The sequence below is a fragment of the Grampus griseus genome (genome assembly GCF_964374135.1).
Source record: "Grampus griseus genome assembly, chromosome: 5".
NCBI classification, from domain to species: domain Eukaryota; kingdom Metazoa; phylum Chordata; class Mammalia; order Artiodactyla; family Delphinidae; genus Grampus; species Grampus griseus.
This window is the reverse complement of record NC_138998.1, coordinates 97,663,913-97,679,423: the sequence shown is the minus strand read 5'-3', so window position 1 is coordinate 97,679,423 and position 15,511 is coordinate 97,663,913. Positions and strand designations below refer to the sequence as shown.

Genomic DNA, 15,511 nt, shown 5'->3' with positions numbered 1-15,511 from the left:
TCATGTGACCACATCTAAACCAACCATTGGCACAGGAATATACTCACCACTGTTAGGCTTGTGAAAGCAGGGCTCTGCCAGCAAAGGTACGAGGGGTAATGGGTGTTGGGAATATGACCAGTGGGATCTGCCAGAGTTGCTACACTGAAGATGGAGTGATACGTTTTAATGTATACACTATGCTGCTGAAAGGAGTCATACAGTATTTAGAAAAGAAGACAGATCACAGATCACTGGAAGTGGGCAGTTCACGTTTACTTTCTCTGTATTGATGGTGTTGATGTTTCACTCTGCACAGGCTAGTAACTCTTCTGGATCTGCCTGACTTGACGAGAAACATGGCTTTCACCTAGGGGAAGTGTAACCTCTTGCCATCACTATTTCAGCAGCTTTCCAGATTTTCCATTAACAGGTTCAGGCACTCTGGAATGATCTTGTTTTCTGGGTGAGCAATTTGAGGCACGTGGATTTCCCTACCTGTTTCCAGAGTGGAGGAAGGAAGAACAGCTACCTGTTTCTCCAGCTACAAAGTCACACTTAAGGTGACAACCAAATCAGTTTCTAAAATGCACAACCTGTGAATCAGGAAGTTTTAGATTGGAGGATGCAGAAATATAATATTCTTGCCCATTAGGGATTCACAATTCACTGCAGCTGATTGTGAATGAAAGTTGTGTTCATTAAATATCTTGAAGTTACACAGTCACCCAAAGGACACTGGAAGTTATTGATTCACACTAAGGAAACAGGGGAAGCCAGGAGCCCAGGCCAGGTGGATGACGCCAAGGAGAGGATGAATCGCTCCTTTGGTAATATGGGGGTACCTGCTGTGGAGGGAGGGAAGCAGTGAACTACAAGGTATGTGGTTCAGACTGTGGATCTGTTCCATTTCACATTTTCCAGCATCACGGGGGCACTGTGAATACCAGCTGCAGAGAAGATGTGATTGCCTAAGAGTAGTCCTAGGCACACCCCTTGAGGAGTTTCTGGTGTCATGTATGATATTCAGAAAAATGTGTGGATCTTTGCAATATCCTTGCCAAGAGGAAAAGTAAAATTTCATTGACGAGATTTCCTTTTAAAGACATCGGCAAACTTTTTCTGTGGTGAAGGGCCCTCCCCTTTCCACCTGCCCCCTACAAAGCTGACAGAGAAAAAACCAGAAAGGGAAATTTTAAAAATGCGGTGACCATGGAACTGTAAAGTGTCTTTGGAACTGGAGTTCTCTTGGGTGAGGCAGTGTCCACATGATTTCTTTTCATTTCTCCCAAGCGGGCGGAGGCTGAGTAGAAGGAATGACCCTCTCTCTGTAACCAATCCTTGGGGCTCCTGTGAAACAGATCTGCTTGCACCCTTAACTCCCCCTTTTCTTTTGGCTGGAAGGCTTGTTAGGGTTTGTGAGAGGAGGTTCAGGACCTTGAGTCTGAGAGGGGACCAAGGATGTGACCTGAGTATGACAGACGGTACCTTCTTTCTTGTATTGCGATGACCTTTCGGCCACATGTGATCTGGGGCTTGATTATCAACTGTAATCCCGCCCGATACAGATAACACTGAGGGAAACTTCTGGCTGAGTGTTTATGCCACTGGCTGTGTCTGGGACTGAGCTGAGTTCCCTCTTTCTGGGGTCAACTGCAGAGATTAGGTCTGTGGGGCAGGAGTCCTTTGTTGAGGTTCCAAGATAAGAACTCTGGGGACACACAGTGGTGGCCTGTGCTCCTGGCCCCGCCCCGGCATGTTCGGTGGTATTGGAGTCAGGCAAGCCTGGTTCAGGCTGGGGACCCCAGTCCAGGATGGTTGCTGGGAGGGGAGTGGCCTCCAGCCTTCTTTGAAGGGAGAGGGTTAGTCTACATGCCATAAATTATAGATATTCCTCCTTCACCTCCACACAGGAGACCTCCCAGGAACAGAGCTGTTATTTCCATCCTGTCCATTCCTAGCCACTCCCTCCCTGGTGCCCAGCCTCACTTAGCGTCCTGGCAGGGAGACGGGGCAGCATCTGGAGGTTCAGCCTCTGATTTTGCATTAAACTGGCTGTGAGGTCATGGAAGGAGGAACCACACAAGCTGTGTGTGTGGGAATTGCTCCCTGCTGTACAGCTCTCATGGGCTAGGTCTGCTCAGGAGGATGGCCGCAGACCCAGAGAGAAAAGCGTTTTGAAGTTGACCAGCACCCCCATCTTCTCCGTGCCACCTGGCTGCAGAGCACTGTGGACAGAGTAGCTTCCTGGAATTGGGATTTATGTAAACTTGTATATAAGAGCACCTAAAAATGTTCCTTTCATAGTTAAAGACAAGCAGATTTAGGAAAGAAACTTCTCTAGAACACATTGTGACATGTCCGTCATAGGAGGTCTGGGGGTACAGACTCAAGAAGGGCCTGTTGGATGGTTGCCCTCCGGCCCCCATCAGTACCATCTGTGAAACCCTGGATCTTCTTGTTTTTGTAACAAAGTAGACACTGATTATGCATGACTTTTTAATATTTGGGAGCTGAAAGTCTCAAAACATTAAAAAAGTGTTTTTAAAAAGTTTAAGGTGTGGGGCTTCCCTGGTGGTGCGGTGGTTGAGAGTCCGCCTGCCGATGCAGGGGACACGGGTTCGTGCCCCGGTCTGGGAAGATCCCACATGCCGTGGAGCGGCTGGGCCCGTGAGCCACGGCCGCTGAGCCTGCGCGTCCGGAGCCTGGGCTCCACAACGGGAGAGGCCACAACAGTGAGAGGCCCGAGTACCGCAAAAAAAAAAAAAAAAAAAGTTTAAAACATCAAGCAAATAGATGAACTAAACAAATTCTAAATAAAAAAGGGAAATTTACTTGTGTAGGAATGTGTATCTTGTCTCTCCTTAACCTGACAGGACCAACTCCTGGCTCCTTTCAGTAGTTCCTGTATTGCTGTGTTCTCTACGTTTAAATATTCTACAGCATTTGTGCAATTTTGCTGCTGATTAATTTCCTAAGAGCCTTACGGTCTGGAGTTCATCTGGTCTGCTGATTTCATGGTTCTTAGAGAAACAGTTTTTTCCTCATACTTGCATGTCATGAGGGCCCTGCAAGGACAATCTCAACAGCCTTCTCCTCTGTAGTTTTCTCCCCGAGAGGAGAAGGACATGATCTGTTCTGTCATTTCTCCAGGCCTGGCCGAGTGGTGGTGAGAGCTTGGAGTTGGATGGGCCAGGCCATTTTTTAAAAATTTTTATTGGAGTATAGTTGATTTATAATGTTGTGTTAGTTTCAGGTGTGCAGCAAAGTGAATCAGTTATATATAGACATATATCTACTCTTTTTTAGATTCTTTTCCCATATAGGTCATTACAGAGTATTGAGTAGAGTTCCCTGTGCTGTACAGTAGGTTCTTATTAGTTATCTATTTTATATATAGTAGTGTGTATATGTCAATCCCAATCTCCCAATTTATCCCTTCCCTGTCCCTCTCCCACTTGGTAACCATAAGTTTGTTTTCTACAGCTGTGACTCTTTTTCTGTGTTATAAATAGGTTCATTTGTACCACTTTTTTAGATTCCACATATAAGTGATATCATATGATATCTTTGTCTTTCTCTGTCTGACTTACCTTACTCAGTATGACAATCTCTAGGTCCATCATGTTGCTGCAAATGGCATCATTTCATTCTTTTCTATGGCTGAGTAATATTCCATTTTGTGTGTGTGTGTGTGTGTGTGTGTGTGTGTGTGTGTACCACGTCGTCTTTATCCATTCCTCCATTGATGGTTGCTTCCATGTCCTGGCTATTGTAAATAGTGCTGCAGTTAACACTGGGGTACATGCATCTTTTTGAATTTTGATTTTCTCCGGATATATGCCCAGGAGTGGGATTGCTGGATCATATGGTAGCTCTGTTTTTAGTTTTTTAAGGAACGTCCATACTGTTCTCCATAGTGGCTGCACCAATTCACATTCCCACCAACAGTGTAGGAGGCTTTCCTTTCCTCCACACCCTCTCCAGCATTTATTGTTTGTAGATGTTTTGGTGATGGCCCTTCTGACCGGTGTGAGGTGATAAATCATTGTAGTTTTGACTGGCATTTCTCTAATAATTAGCAACGTTGAGCATCTTTTCACGTGCCTCTTGGCCATCTGCATGTCTTCTTTGGAGAAATGTCTATTTAGATCTTCTGCTCATTTGATTGGGTTGTTTGTTTTTTTGATATTGAGATGCATGAGCTGTTTATTTTGGAGATTAATCCCTTGTCGGTTGCTTCATTTGCAAATATTTTCTCCCATTCTGTGGGTTGTCTTTTTGTTTTGTTTACGGTTTCCTTTGCTGTGCAAAAGCTTTTAAGTTTAATTACGTCCCATTTGTTTATTTTTGTTTTTATTTTCATTACTCTAGGAGGTGAATCAAAAAAAGGTCTTCCTGCGATCTGTGTCAGAGAATGTTCTGCCTGTTTTCCTCTAAGAGTTTTACAGTATCTGGTCTTACACTTAGGTCTTTAATCCATTTTGAGTTTATTTTTGTGTATGGTGTTACAGAATGTTCTGATTTCATTGTTTCACATGTAGCTGTCCAGTTTTCCCAGCACCACTTATTGAAGAGGCTGTCTTTTCTCCATTGTATATCGTTGCCTGCTTTGTCATAGATTAGGTGACCATAGGTGCATGGGTTTATCTCTGGACTTTCTATCCTGTTCCACTGACCTATATTTCTTTTTTTGTGCCAGTACCATACTGTTTTGATTACTGTAACTTCGTAGTATAGTCTGAAGTCAGGGAGCCTGATACCTCCAGCTCTGTTTTTCTTTCTCAAGATTGCTCTGGCTATTTGGGGTCTTTTGTGTTTTCATACAAATTGTAAAATTTTTTGTTCTAATTCTGTGGAAAATGCTATTGATAATTTGATAGGGATTGCATTGAATCTGTAGATTGCTTTGGGTAGTATAGTCATTTTCACATTATTGATTCTTCCAGTCCAAGAACATGGTATATCCCTCCATCTGTTTCTGTCATCTTTGATTTCTTTCATCAGTGTCTTATAGTTTTCTGAGTACATACAGGTTTTTTGCCTCCTTAGGTAGGTTTATTCCTAGGTATTATATTCTTTTCTTTTGCAATGGTAAATGGGATTGTTTCCTTAATTTCTCTTTTGGATCTTTCATTGTTACTGTATAGGAATGCAAGAGATTTCTGTGTGGTAATTTTGTGTGCTGCAACTTTACCAAATTTATTGATGGGCTCTAGTAGTTTTCTGGTAGCGTCTTTAGGATTTTCTATGTATAGTATCACGTCATCTGCAAACAGGGACAGTTTTACTACTTCTTTCCAATTTGGATTCCTTTTACCTCTTTTTCTTCTCTGATTGCTGTGGCTAGGACTTCCAAAACTATGTTGAATAAAATGGTGAGAGTGGACATCCTTGTCTTGATCCTGGTCTTAGAGGAAATGCTTTCAGTTTTTCACCCTTGAGAAGGATGTTTGCTGTGGGTTTGTCATATATGGCTTTTATTATGTTGAGGGCCAGGCCACGTTGGATGAGAGCTGAACAGTAGATAGTCCGCTGGCCTAGGCTGATTCTGGCCAGCAATGGGAAGTCCCACTTCATGTCCTACTTTAAAGCTCTTTGCCAGGAACACACAGTAAACTTTTCATTTGTATTGGTTAAGCTCCAAGAACCAGTACCCGTTTGGGGAATTGAAATGAGCACGGGCAGGTACAAGGAAGCTGCACTTTGCCAACCAGATTCTATACTGTCTGTCTCCAAACTTATAAGACGCAGCAGTAACCCAGAGCTGGAATCTCAGGGGAATGGGTAATGCTGATGGAAAATACATACACATCTAATATGAAACACACTTGTATCAATATTAACATGCAGAATCCTATATTGAGGGGTATTTTTGTAGTCCAAAGGTCTGGACTCAATCCTAATTTTACCTCTTTGGAGTATGACTTTGAAATGTCACCTAACAGTTTTTTGAATCTCTTTCTTCATTTGTAAAATGGGAATATCAGGTTTACTTATCTCAGTGGGTGGTTATGAGAATCAAATGAGGGGATGTATATGAACTGATATGCATTAATAGTTGCTAACGATGATACACTTCCTATGGAATGTTATTTCTTGAATCTTATATCTTTCTAATATATCCCTAGACCTGTAAGTTACAACTGGTTCTTTTTCTACTTCTGCAACAAGTGAAATCTCGTATTGGGTTCCTCAAAGTATGAATGGGTTCTTGGAATCACCCAGTTTTGTAAAAGATGGCTCAATCTCTCTCTTGTCATTTGCCCAACAGTGTGCCATGTAAAAAATGTGTGGTGGTTGGTAATGGTGGAGTTTTGAAGAATAAGACGTTAGGAGAAAAAATTGACTCCTATGATGTAATAATAAGGTAAATATATCTTCTACTTGCTAACCTGGAATTGTTTCAAAAGAGTATAGTTTCCTGCTTTAATACCGCTGTGTTTTAAAAGGAAGTAGAGTCGCTGTAGTATGTTTAAGTACATTACACATTCCTCGAGTTGTTGGCTGGAGTAGGCCTAGATTTCAGGTCATTTATTTAGCAAATATTTATGAAATCCCCTTAGTATGCCAGGCACAGTTCTAGCTGTAGTTCTAGCACAGTTCTAGGGGGATATAGCAGTGAAAAAGAATAATATTCTTGCTCCCCGTGGAGCTTACATTCTAATGAGGGGAAGAAAACAGTAATTAAATAAAGAAATGTAGTAATAAATGCCATGCAAACAATTAAAACATGTGTGATAGAGAATGACTGAGTGGCTGTTTTTGAATTGATGACTGTTTTGAAGGGGAGACATCTCAACTGGACCTAAGACCACACAGTACCGGCCGTATGAAGACTAGGGAATACAGACAGAGAGGATGTTTACTGCAGGTCTCCAGGAGGGTATGATGCTAGGTTTAAGAGCAGCAGCAAGAAAACCAGTGAGGTTGGAGGGCAGCAGGCTGGGGCGGTGGTGCAATTGGCAGCCGAAGAGGTAGGTAAGGATCAGGCTGTGTAGGACTTTGTAAACTACGATTAGAGCTTGCGTTTTATGTTAACAGAAAACTTTTGAAAATTGTTAAGCAAGAGAGCAACTCTATCTGGTTATGTCTTTAAAATACCCTGGTGATGGCATGGACAATGAAACAGGAAGGACAAGCTGTGGAAACAAAGAGGCCAGTTAGGTTGCTGCATTTGGGTAGAGAATGGTGGCTTGCAACCGGATTGTCATGGTGTGGAAGGAGATAAGGGGCTAGACTGAGGCATGTTTTAGAGGTAGAGTTATCAGGATGTTCTGATGCATTAGATGTGAGCAGAGATGGGAATAAAGGAATGCAGGATACCTCCTCCTAGGTTTTCAGCTTAAGAGATTGGCTGGATAGTGGTACCATTCATTGAATTGGGGAGGACTAGGGTAGGAACAGGTTTAGAGGAGAATCAAGATTATTGTTTGAACATACCAGGTTTGATATGCTTACTAGATTTGCAGTGGGTAAGTCAAAGTAGGCAGTTAGATAAACAGGTTAAAATCTTCATTGCGAACAGTCTGTAAGTTGTACTTAAACCATGGACTGGGTGAGATTTCCCAGGGAGAGACAGAGAAGAGGGCCCAGGACTGAGCTTTGAAGTAGTCAAAACTTAAAGGTTGAGCAAAGAAAAAGGAGTTAAAGAGTTGGAGAGGATCTACCAGTGAGGTAGGAAGAAAGACAGGAGAAGGTGATCACAAAAGCCAAGAGAGCACAGTGTTTTAAGACAGAGGGAGGTTTCAAGCATGACAAAGGCTGGTGAGAGGTCATGTAAGATAAGGACAGAGTTCACCATTGGACTGGCAAGCTGAAGCTCACTGTTACTCTTGACAGAAGACTTGGAGGCACGGTGAGGGGGAGAAGCCCAAGTGGGGTGGTTTGAGGAGAGAATGACAGGTGAGAAAGTGGAGAAACCAGTAGAAGCAACTCTTTAGAGAAATTTCACTGTGGAGTTGAGAAATGAGATAGTCGCTGGAGATGATTATGGACTCAAAGGAGATTTTCTATTTTGTTTCCTTTTATAAAGATAGATTCTAAAGCATATTAGTAAACTGATGGAAATGAATAAGGAGGTTGGTGTGGTAACAAGAGAGGGGATGGGGTCCAAACACCAGTGTGGTCATCTCTGCAGTGGAAGGGAAAGCTGGGATTGTGGTTACAGCTACCAAGTCCCGTAGATGTAATGGTGGGGAAATGCGGACATTTTGAGTTCTGTTTTCTCATTGAAAGGGTGAAGTCAGGTCATTATCCGGGATAAAGTCTGTGTGTGTTGGGAATGGCTATGAATAGTCTTCTGTAGTGGGAAAGCTTCGCGCTGGGCAATGCATTAGGATGACCTGGCAGTGCTTGGGCATTTTGCTGGATTACAAGCTGAGGGTTTCTGCATAACGTGGTCACCTTATTTTCTGTGGATTATTCATTTTGAGGAAGCTGTGAAAATTTATCCACAAAACAATGTTGAAGCACTCACAAATTTCTTTATAATTGTCTAAAATCTGGTCACCTAGAACCACACCAGGCCCTTGTGGGAAAATGCCATTAAAGACATTATGAAAGTCATTTCAGGTGTTACTAAGGCTGCCTTATATCACAGTCAGTGGCAAAGGGTCAAACAGTATTTATCTCCTAGGGGACAGTGTTTTGGGAACAGTGCATTCCTTTTCATAGCACACCTTCATGGTGTGTGCATAAATAGTATATGTCTAACCTTGGCTTTGAGTATCCACAAACCCAACACTGGATCCTTTGTGGTTCTTTGGTTCACACCAGAGATAGTCATTCATTTGGTTGTGCTTGGGTATAAATATAGCAATTTTATGTTGTTACTTTATTTCAGAGCACAACAATTTTGGTGGGTTTTCAAATCACCTTAACTGTGACTCTTGCCTGTCAGTCACTGAGACACACGTCCACCTGCTACATGATTGTGTAACCCTGGGCAAGTAACCTTCTCTCTATGTACATTGGGGCCCTCATCTACAAACACAAGGGGTTTTGTCTGGATGTCCTGCCACGTCTCTTTTAGCTTGAGTATTCTGTGGTTTTATGTTCCCATCTGTTTCATTTTGTCTTCAATTTTTCTGGAGGTAAGAATGAATGATCAGGTCCCCACAGTTAATTTTCAAACACAAATGAATGTTTCTGCCTTTGATCAAACAGCTGTTTCACGAAAGGGAGTTATTTCCTTGGCTGTTACGTGTGAAAGATTGACGGATTGCCGTGTGGCTTTAGAGCCCTGGCTACACGGCTAACAATGTTTGTCCATCTCTGAAAGCTCTGAGAACTGTGATGGACGTGACCCGTACTGCACTTGGTCTACATATCTTGTGTGTTTTACTACCCACAGAATGAATAATGGTCCTATTTTAGGACATGAAGAGGAAGTTGGGAGAAGGACTACCTTCCGACTTTTTTATCCAGAATCTGTTTTTTCAGATCCCAATCACAATGATCCTAACACTACGGTGATTCTCACTGCTTTTAAGCCGCTTGATTTAAAGTGGCTGTGGGAATTGTTGACAGGTGGCAAAATAGTAAGTTGGCAAAATTGATCTGGCTTCCAATTACCTTCATTTTTTTTTCATTAAAAAAAAGAGACAACAACAAGTTGTATTTTCTGTTTTCTTACTTTATTTCAGAACACTAATGGTTTTTGGAAGAAACCAGCATTAAATCTGATCTATAAACCGTATCAAATCAGAATATTAGATCCTTTCATTATCAGAACAGCAGCTTATGAACTGCTTCATTTCCCAAAAGTGTTTCCCAAAAATCAGGTATGTATTTTCCTTTGCAGTTTCAAACTAAAGACCTCACTGGGGTGGGACAGAGGGTCCTTGGGGCTCTTGGAAACTGGATGAGAACCACAACTCGTGAGGTGGCTTCACTCACGCCTGGGTTAGTGAAATCACATTATCTTTGGATTTTAGCTTTATGTTTTTCATGTTGCAAGGAAAAGAACCTTAAGTGGGGGGGGGGGTTCTGCCATTAATTAATTAATTATTTTTGGTTGTGCTGGGTCTTTGTTGCTGCCCACTTGCTTTCTCTAGTTGCGGCAAGCAGGGGCTACCCCTCCTTGGGGTGCGCGGGCTTCTCATTGTGGTGGCTCCTCTTTGTTGCGGAACACAGGCTCTAGGTGCGTGGGCTTCAGTAGTTGTGGCTTGTGGGCTCAGTAGTTGTGGCGCACAGGCTTAGTTGCTCCACGGCATGTGGGATCTTCCTGAACCAGGGCTCGAACCCATGTCCCCTGCATTGGCAGGTGGATTCTTAACCACTGCGCCACCAGGGAAGTCCTTAATTCTTTTTAATTATAAGGAATCTCATTGACTCTGACTCTTGCAGCCCTGTTTGTCTACATTCCCTAGGGAAAAAATAGTCTTTAGACCCATACAGTGGCAGGCTATGTTTTTCACTTGAAGCTTGAGTAACTGTGTAATGTGATATCTCAGCTGAAATGAGGCTTTCCCTTTTGTAATTGGGTAAAATCCAAAGAAATAAACATGTATTTTGTATCTTTTCTTCAGCATGATAAAGAAATTCTAAAATATTACATGCTTAAAATCAAACAGCTTTTACAAAGGAGTGTTTTTTAAAAAAAGGAAATCATCCTTTTCTCTTCTCTCCATAACTCAGATTATCTCCCAAGCTTTATTGCCTTTTATATCCTTCTAGACTCTTGTCTATGCATTTACAAACACAAGCACTGGTTTTTTTAAAGTTAATTTTTATTGGAGTATAGTTGCTTTACAATGTGTTAGTTTCTGCTGTATAGCAAAGTGAATCAGTTATACCTATATCCCCTCTTTTTTTGATTTCCTTCCCATTTAGGTCACCACAGAGCACTGAGTAGAGTCCCCTGTGCTATACAATAGGTTCTTATTAGTTATCTATTTTATACATAGTAATTATATATGTCAATCCCAATGTCCCAGTTCATCCCATCCCCCCTTCCCCCCTTGGTATCCATGTTTGTTCTCTACATCTGTGTCTCTGTTTCTGCTTTGGGAGTAAGTTTATCTGTACCATTTTTCTAGATTCCACATATAAGCTGTATTACACGATATTTTTCTCTTTCTGACTTAACTTTCCTCTGTATGACAGTCTCTAGGTCCATCCATGTCTCTGCAAATAGCACTAGTTCGTTCCTTTTTATGGATGAGTAATATTCCACTGTATATATGTAAAAGATAGATGATATGTTTGTGTGCTGAAGGGCATGATTCAATAGAGGGAAATATTGATGATGAAGAGAGAAAAGGGATACTTGTGAAAGCAAAATTGTTGAGAAAAGAAATGTGATAAAATGGAGTGCACGAGTGGAGAGGTTGGCCGTAGGTAGGAACAGGGACATCTTCATCCACATAGGAGTGAGCACTGAAAATATGGTTAAAGACGAAGGTAGATTTGGAATTGTGAAGATGATGTAGCTCTTGTCTGATCGATTCTGTTTTCTAAGAAAAATAAGGATTAAATTGACAAAGTAGGAAGAAGGGTAGAGCTGTTGGATAGAAAGGTATGAAATTGTCATCTTGGAGAGTAGGAACGGAAACTTACTAGGGGAGTGAAATGTAAAATGGATGGCTAGTGGGAAGCAGCTGCATAGCACAGGGAGATCAGCTCCAAGCTTTGTGATGACCTACAGTGGTGGGATAGGGAAGGTGGGAGGGAGACGCAAGAGGGAGGAGATATGGGGATATATGTATGCATATAGCTGATTCACTTTGTTATACAGCAGAAACTAACACACCATTGTAAAGCAATTATACTCCAATAAAGATGTTAAAAAAAAAAAAGAAAGACTTAAAAAAAAAAAAGGCTGTTAGGCTTGCAGACAAATTTGCTTCCTGGAGTTTATCTGATTTTATTGTGCTGCTCTGATTTTTTTCTTTTTCTCAAAATCATAATTAATCATATGTAATTTCCATGGGATCTGTAAGAAACATTTAATCAAAAGAAAATCTCCTTGAATTTTTGTATTAGTAAATTTAAGATATATCTTGGTTTTGCCTCTGAAGGCCATCCAACGAGAATGAAAACTCTGAATGCCAAGACCCTTCTGCCAAACATCTATTATAGTGTTTTTCAGGATATATGTACATGTGAAGAGGATGCTTGGTTTCTTGCTTTTTAGTTAAAATTTAGTTAAAATTATAATCAATTTAAAAACAAAACTGAGATTGTGACTTTAATCTGTATATACGTCTAGAATCTTTATTTTCTAGTCAGATCATTACCATGGCAATTTGTTATTGAAGTTACTTGATTAAAGCCGTCTTTCCCTAGAGCTAAATTATCAGCATTATAAAATAGAACCATTTTAAGGCTAAATTATTTGAAGCCTTTTAGCATGATCTTATCCATTAGTGAATTAAGCTGTCCTTACGTTTCATACGTGGGTTTAACATTCTCAGGCTTTGCTTTTTCCACAAGTTGCTTGACTTTGGTGTGTTTTTTAAAAACAAGGCAGCAGCATCCTTTTCCTTAAAGGCTTCATTTGCTAGCTGTCTTCTGGACTAGTACTGCAGTTAAGTTTGACCTGAGAGACTTTCTAAGATTCCAAGCAACACTTTATATTCAGAGTTAGGATATTAACTTTGGGGCTTGAACCTTAGGGCATGACAAGGATTTAACTGAAGTATTTCTGTCCTGATTAAATGTTCAGAAGATGCTATTTTATAAGGTTAGGTCACCCAAATGTTTTGGAAACAGGTACCTTGTTTGGATTTTTTTCCCTAAATTTTCATTTCCTCCTCCAGAAACCCAAACACCCAACAACAGGAATTATTGCCATTACGTTGGCATTTCACATATGTCATGAAGTTCACCTTGCTGGTTTTAAGTACAACTTTTCTGACCTCAAGAGTCCTTTGCACTACTTTGGGAATGCCACCATGTCTTTGATGAATAAGGTAAAAAAAAAATATATATATATATGAGTGTGTGTGTGTGTGTGTACACACACACACACACACACACACACACACACACACACACACACACACACACTTTGGTATAATCTTTGATCTTTAGAGTTGGAAAGCTTACATTCTCCCTTTTCACCCTGTCATTTTACTGAGGGAACAGGTTTTGAGGGGATGACGGCTTGATAAGGGTTTACAGAGATAGCATGTGCTGAAATTAGGACTCAGGTCCAGAGTTCTTACTACAGCTCCCAATCTGTTGGCCTCAAACCCCTGGGAGAAACTCATCAAACCTATATAGGGACCAAGCCTTACCCTAGATACTGTATCATATTTGCACTATTTGAATATGTAGAAACCTGCTGTTTGAGATATTTCAAATTCACCTAAAAGCATGGCCATAATCATACAAATTATTTTCATGTAGTTTTTCAGTTAAGTCGATGAGAAGGTCCAAAACATTTTAACCTCATGAAAGAATCTTCATGGTCGGAAAAGTTTTAACCTTTATACTAGATCATTCTTCTCTTGAATGGGGATTAATGGTGGTGGATTTGATCCTTAAGATTTTGACTTTAATTGATTAAATGGGAAGGAATTTCCTATTTTCCTAATTATAACTTAGATTAGTGACACAGTGATAGGATTAAAATGTTACCTGTACATTTTAAATATTGAACTGTGAATGATTTGCTGTTAAGTATATGGCTATACCCGACGTGAAACCAGTCCCCTTAAATCTTCATCCCTAAATACTATATAAGCTGAAAAAGTGGTATTATTCAGGTTAGAGCTTAACACTTTCAAATTCTGGTTTCTAGATTTATACCATAATTCAGTAGACTAGAAGATGATGTGAGGGAGCCTCTTACTTATGTGATGGTTTAAGTGGAAAGAGTGGGCTTTAGGGAAAGCTCTGGCACAAGAATGAGCAATGAAAAAGAAATGAGAAAGATAAGTTAAAAATCCATGCCACTTGTTACTTGAGTTTTTAATTAAGGTTTTTAGATACAGCATATTCCGTTGCTGCTGTTGTTAACATTTTGAGATTGGGATAGATGGTGATTTTATTTTATTTTTCTTCTTTAGAATGCGTATCACAATGTGACTGCAGAGCAGCTCTTTTTGAAGGACATTATAGAAAAAAACTTTGTAATCGACTTGACTCAAGATTGACCCTACAGACTCCGAAGATGATGCGAACAGTATTAGTTTTATTTTTACACTGCAATTTTTAGTTTATTTTTAAATATGTTGGATGTACTTGTCAAGAAATTATAGTAAGTCTATTGCTGCCTGGTGCTTCATAACCACCAGCTTAATTTCTGTGAATATATTTAATTTATGGAAACCAAGACATGCTAAGCTATCAGGGAGAGTGAATTTTTCATTGCATTGTTTTAAAAATAAGCTAGTTTTCTGAGGTGTTTTTAAGCATCTTTTTATAGTTACTTCATCTTAGACTTTTGAAGGGATGTGACTTCCTAATAAGTAAGGGGATTTAGTTTACCACAGCAGATTTTGAATGTAACGTGACATTCTGAGAGGTTTATCTGCCTCCTGTAAATTGGTGGGGAGCTGGCATGCAGCGGTGCCTTGAATGTGGCATACTGGAACCACCTCAGGCCTCTGTAGCTCTCTCTGGATGATTGTTTGTTTGGTTCCTTTTTGTTCTACCTGAGGAACCTGGCTGGAATCTTAAACCAGACCCTAAGCATGGATGATTAGGGAAACCTAAGATCATACTGGCTTAATTAAGCATTCTTTTCCTACAGTTAAGTTAAACCATGATTATGATGAGTAGTTTGGTAGAATGAAGATGATCTTTAAGTAAGTCGAAAGAAATAGGATAAATATGAAACTCTGGATAAGTAAATAACCAAAGAAAGAATGCAATTCCTAAAATCTGGTGACTGCATTATTTTAAAGAAATACAGTTTATACAAAGAAGCTGAACTAGGCAAGGTCAAGAAGGAGAAAATTCTTAAAACATTTTTTGCCTGGTTTAATTTATTCATTAAAATTTCAAAGTTTATTGGAAGTAAATTAGGAAAGACATGAATGAGTAAACCTTTAAGAAGAGTCAAGCCTTTTCTGGATTTAAATGTCATTTTCATGAAAAACCAATTGTCCACATGATTAAATCGCATCTTCAAATGGAAAGCTTACCTAGGGTGCACCAGAGAAGACTGTTGTTGTGGGATGCAAACAAGCCAGTTGGACAAAAGTCGTGAGCTAGTCGTCTCCCTTTTCATTTTAATGTCTGACTATAACCAAAGGCTATGGGGAAGGAGGGGGACAAGGGGTGAAGAGAACAGTGGAGGTTATAAGGCTGGAATCAAGAGCTGTCAGAAGAGGTAGGAGTGGAAAGAACTGGCATCTCTTGAACAATAATTATCACTGGGAGACAATGATAATTATCACTAACTAGCCTGCATCTCTAAAGAGAGTGTATAAATACTATTAGATCAGAAACAGAAATAAGTGACTGACATACTTGAAAGTGGTGTAAGGGGGACAAAACTAGTAGCTGAATTAACCCAGACCTAGGCAATAAATATGGACTCTGTTCTGTTACTCCCAGCATATGTTTGCACCGTACC

The 15,511-nt window shown here is 40.4% G+C and overlaps 1 protein-coding gene across 7 annotated transcripts in view; it reads left to right on the top strand.

The window, feature by feature from the left end:
* The window catches only part of ST3GAL6 (ST3 beta-galactoside alpha-2,3-sialyltransferase 6), a 79,095-nt gene that overhangs the window by 61,284 nt on the left and 2,300 nt on the right, over window positions 1-15,511 (top strand). For 5 of the 7 annotated variants that reach the window (XM_082654497.1, XM_082654498.1, XM_082654499.1 and 2 more), the window contains 5 exons: window positions 6,254-6,349; window positions 9,335-9,521; window positions 9,627-9,764; window positions 12,744-12,896; window positions 13,998-15,485. In XM_082654497.1, the coding sequence (XP_082510623.1) occupies window positions 6,254-6,349; window positions 9,335-9,521; window positions 9,627-9,764; window positions 12,744-12,896; window positions 13,998-14,084 (661 nt within the window). In that variant the 3' untranslated portion in view covers window positions 14,085-15,485. Of the gene's footprint in view, window positions 1-6,253; window positions 6,350-9,334; window positions 9,522-9,626; window positions 9,765-12,743; window positions 12,897-13,997; window positions 15,486-15,511 lie in introns of those variants that run through there. The other 2 variants (XR_014296752.1, XR_014296753.1) reach the window with 1 other exon arrangement.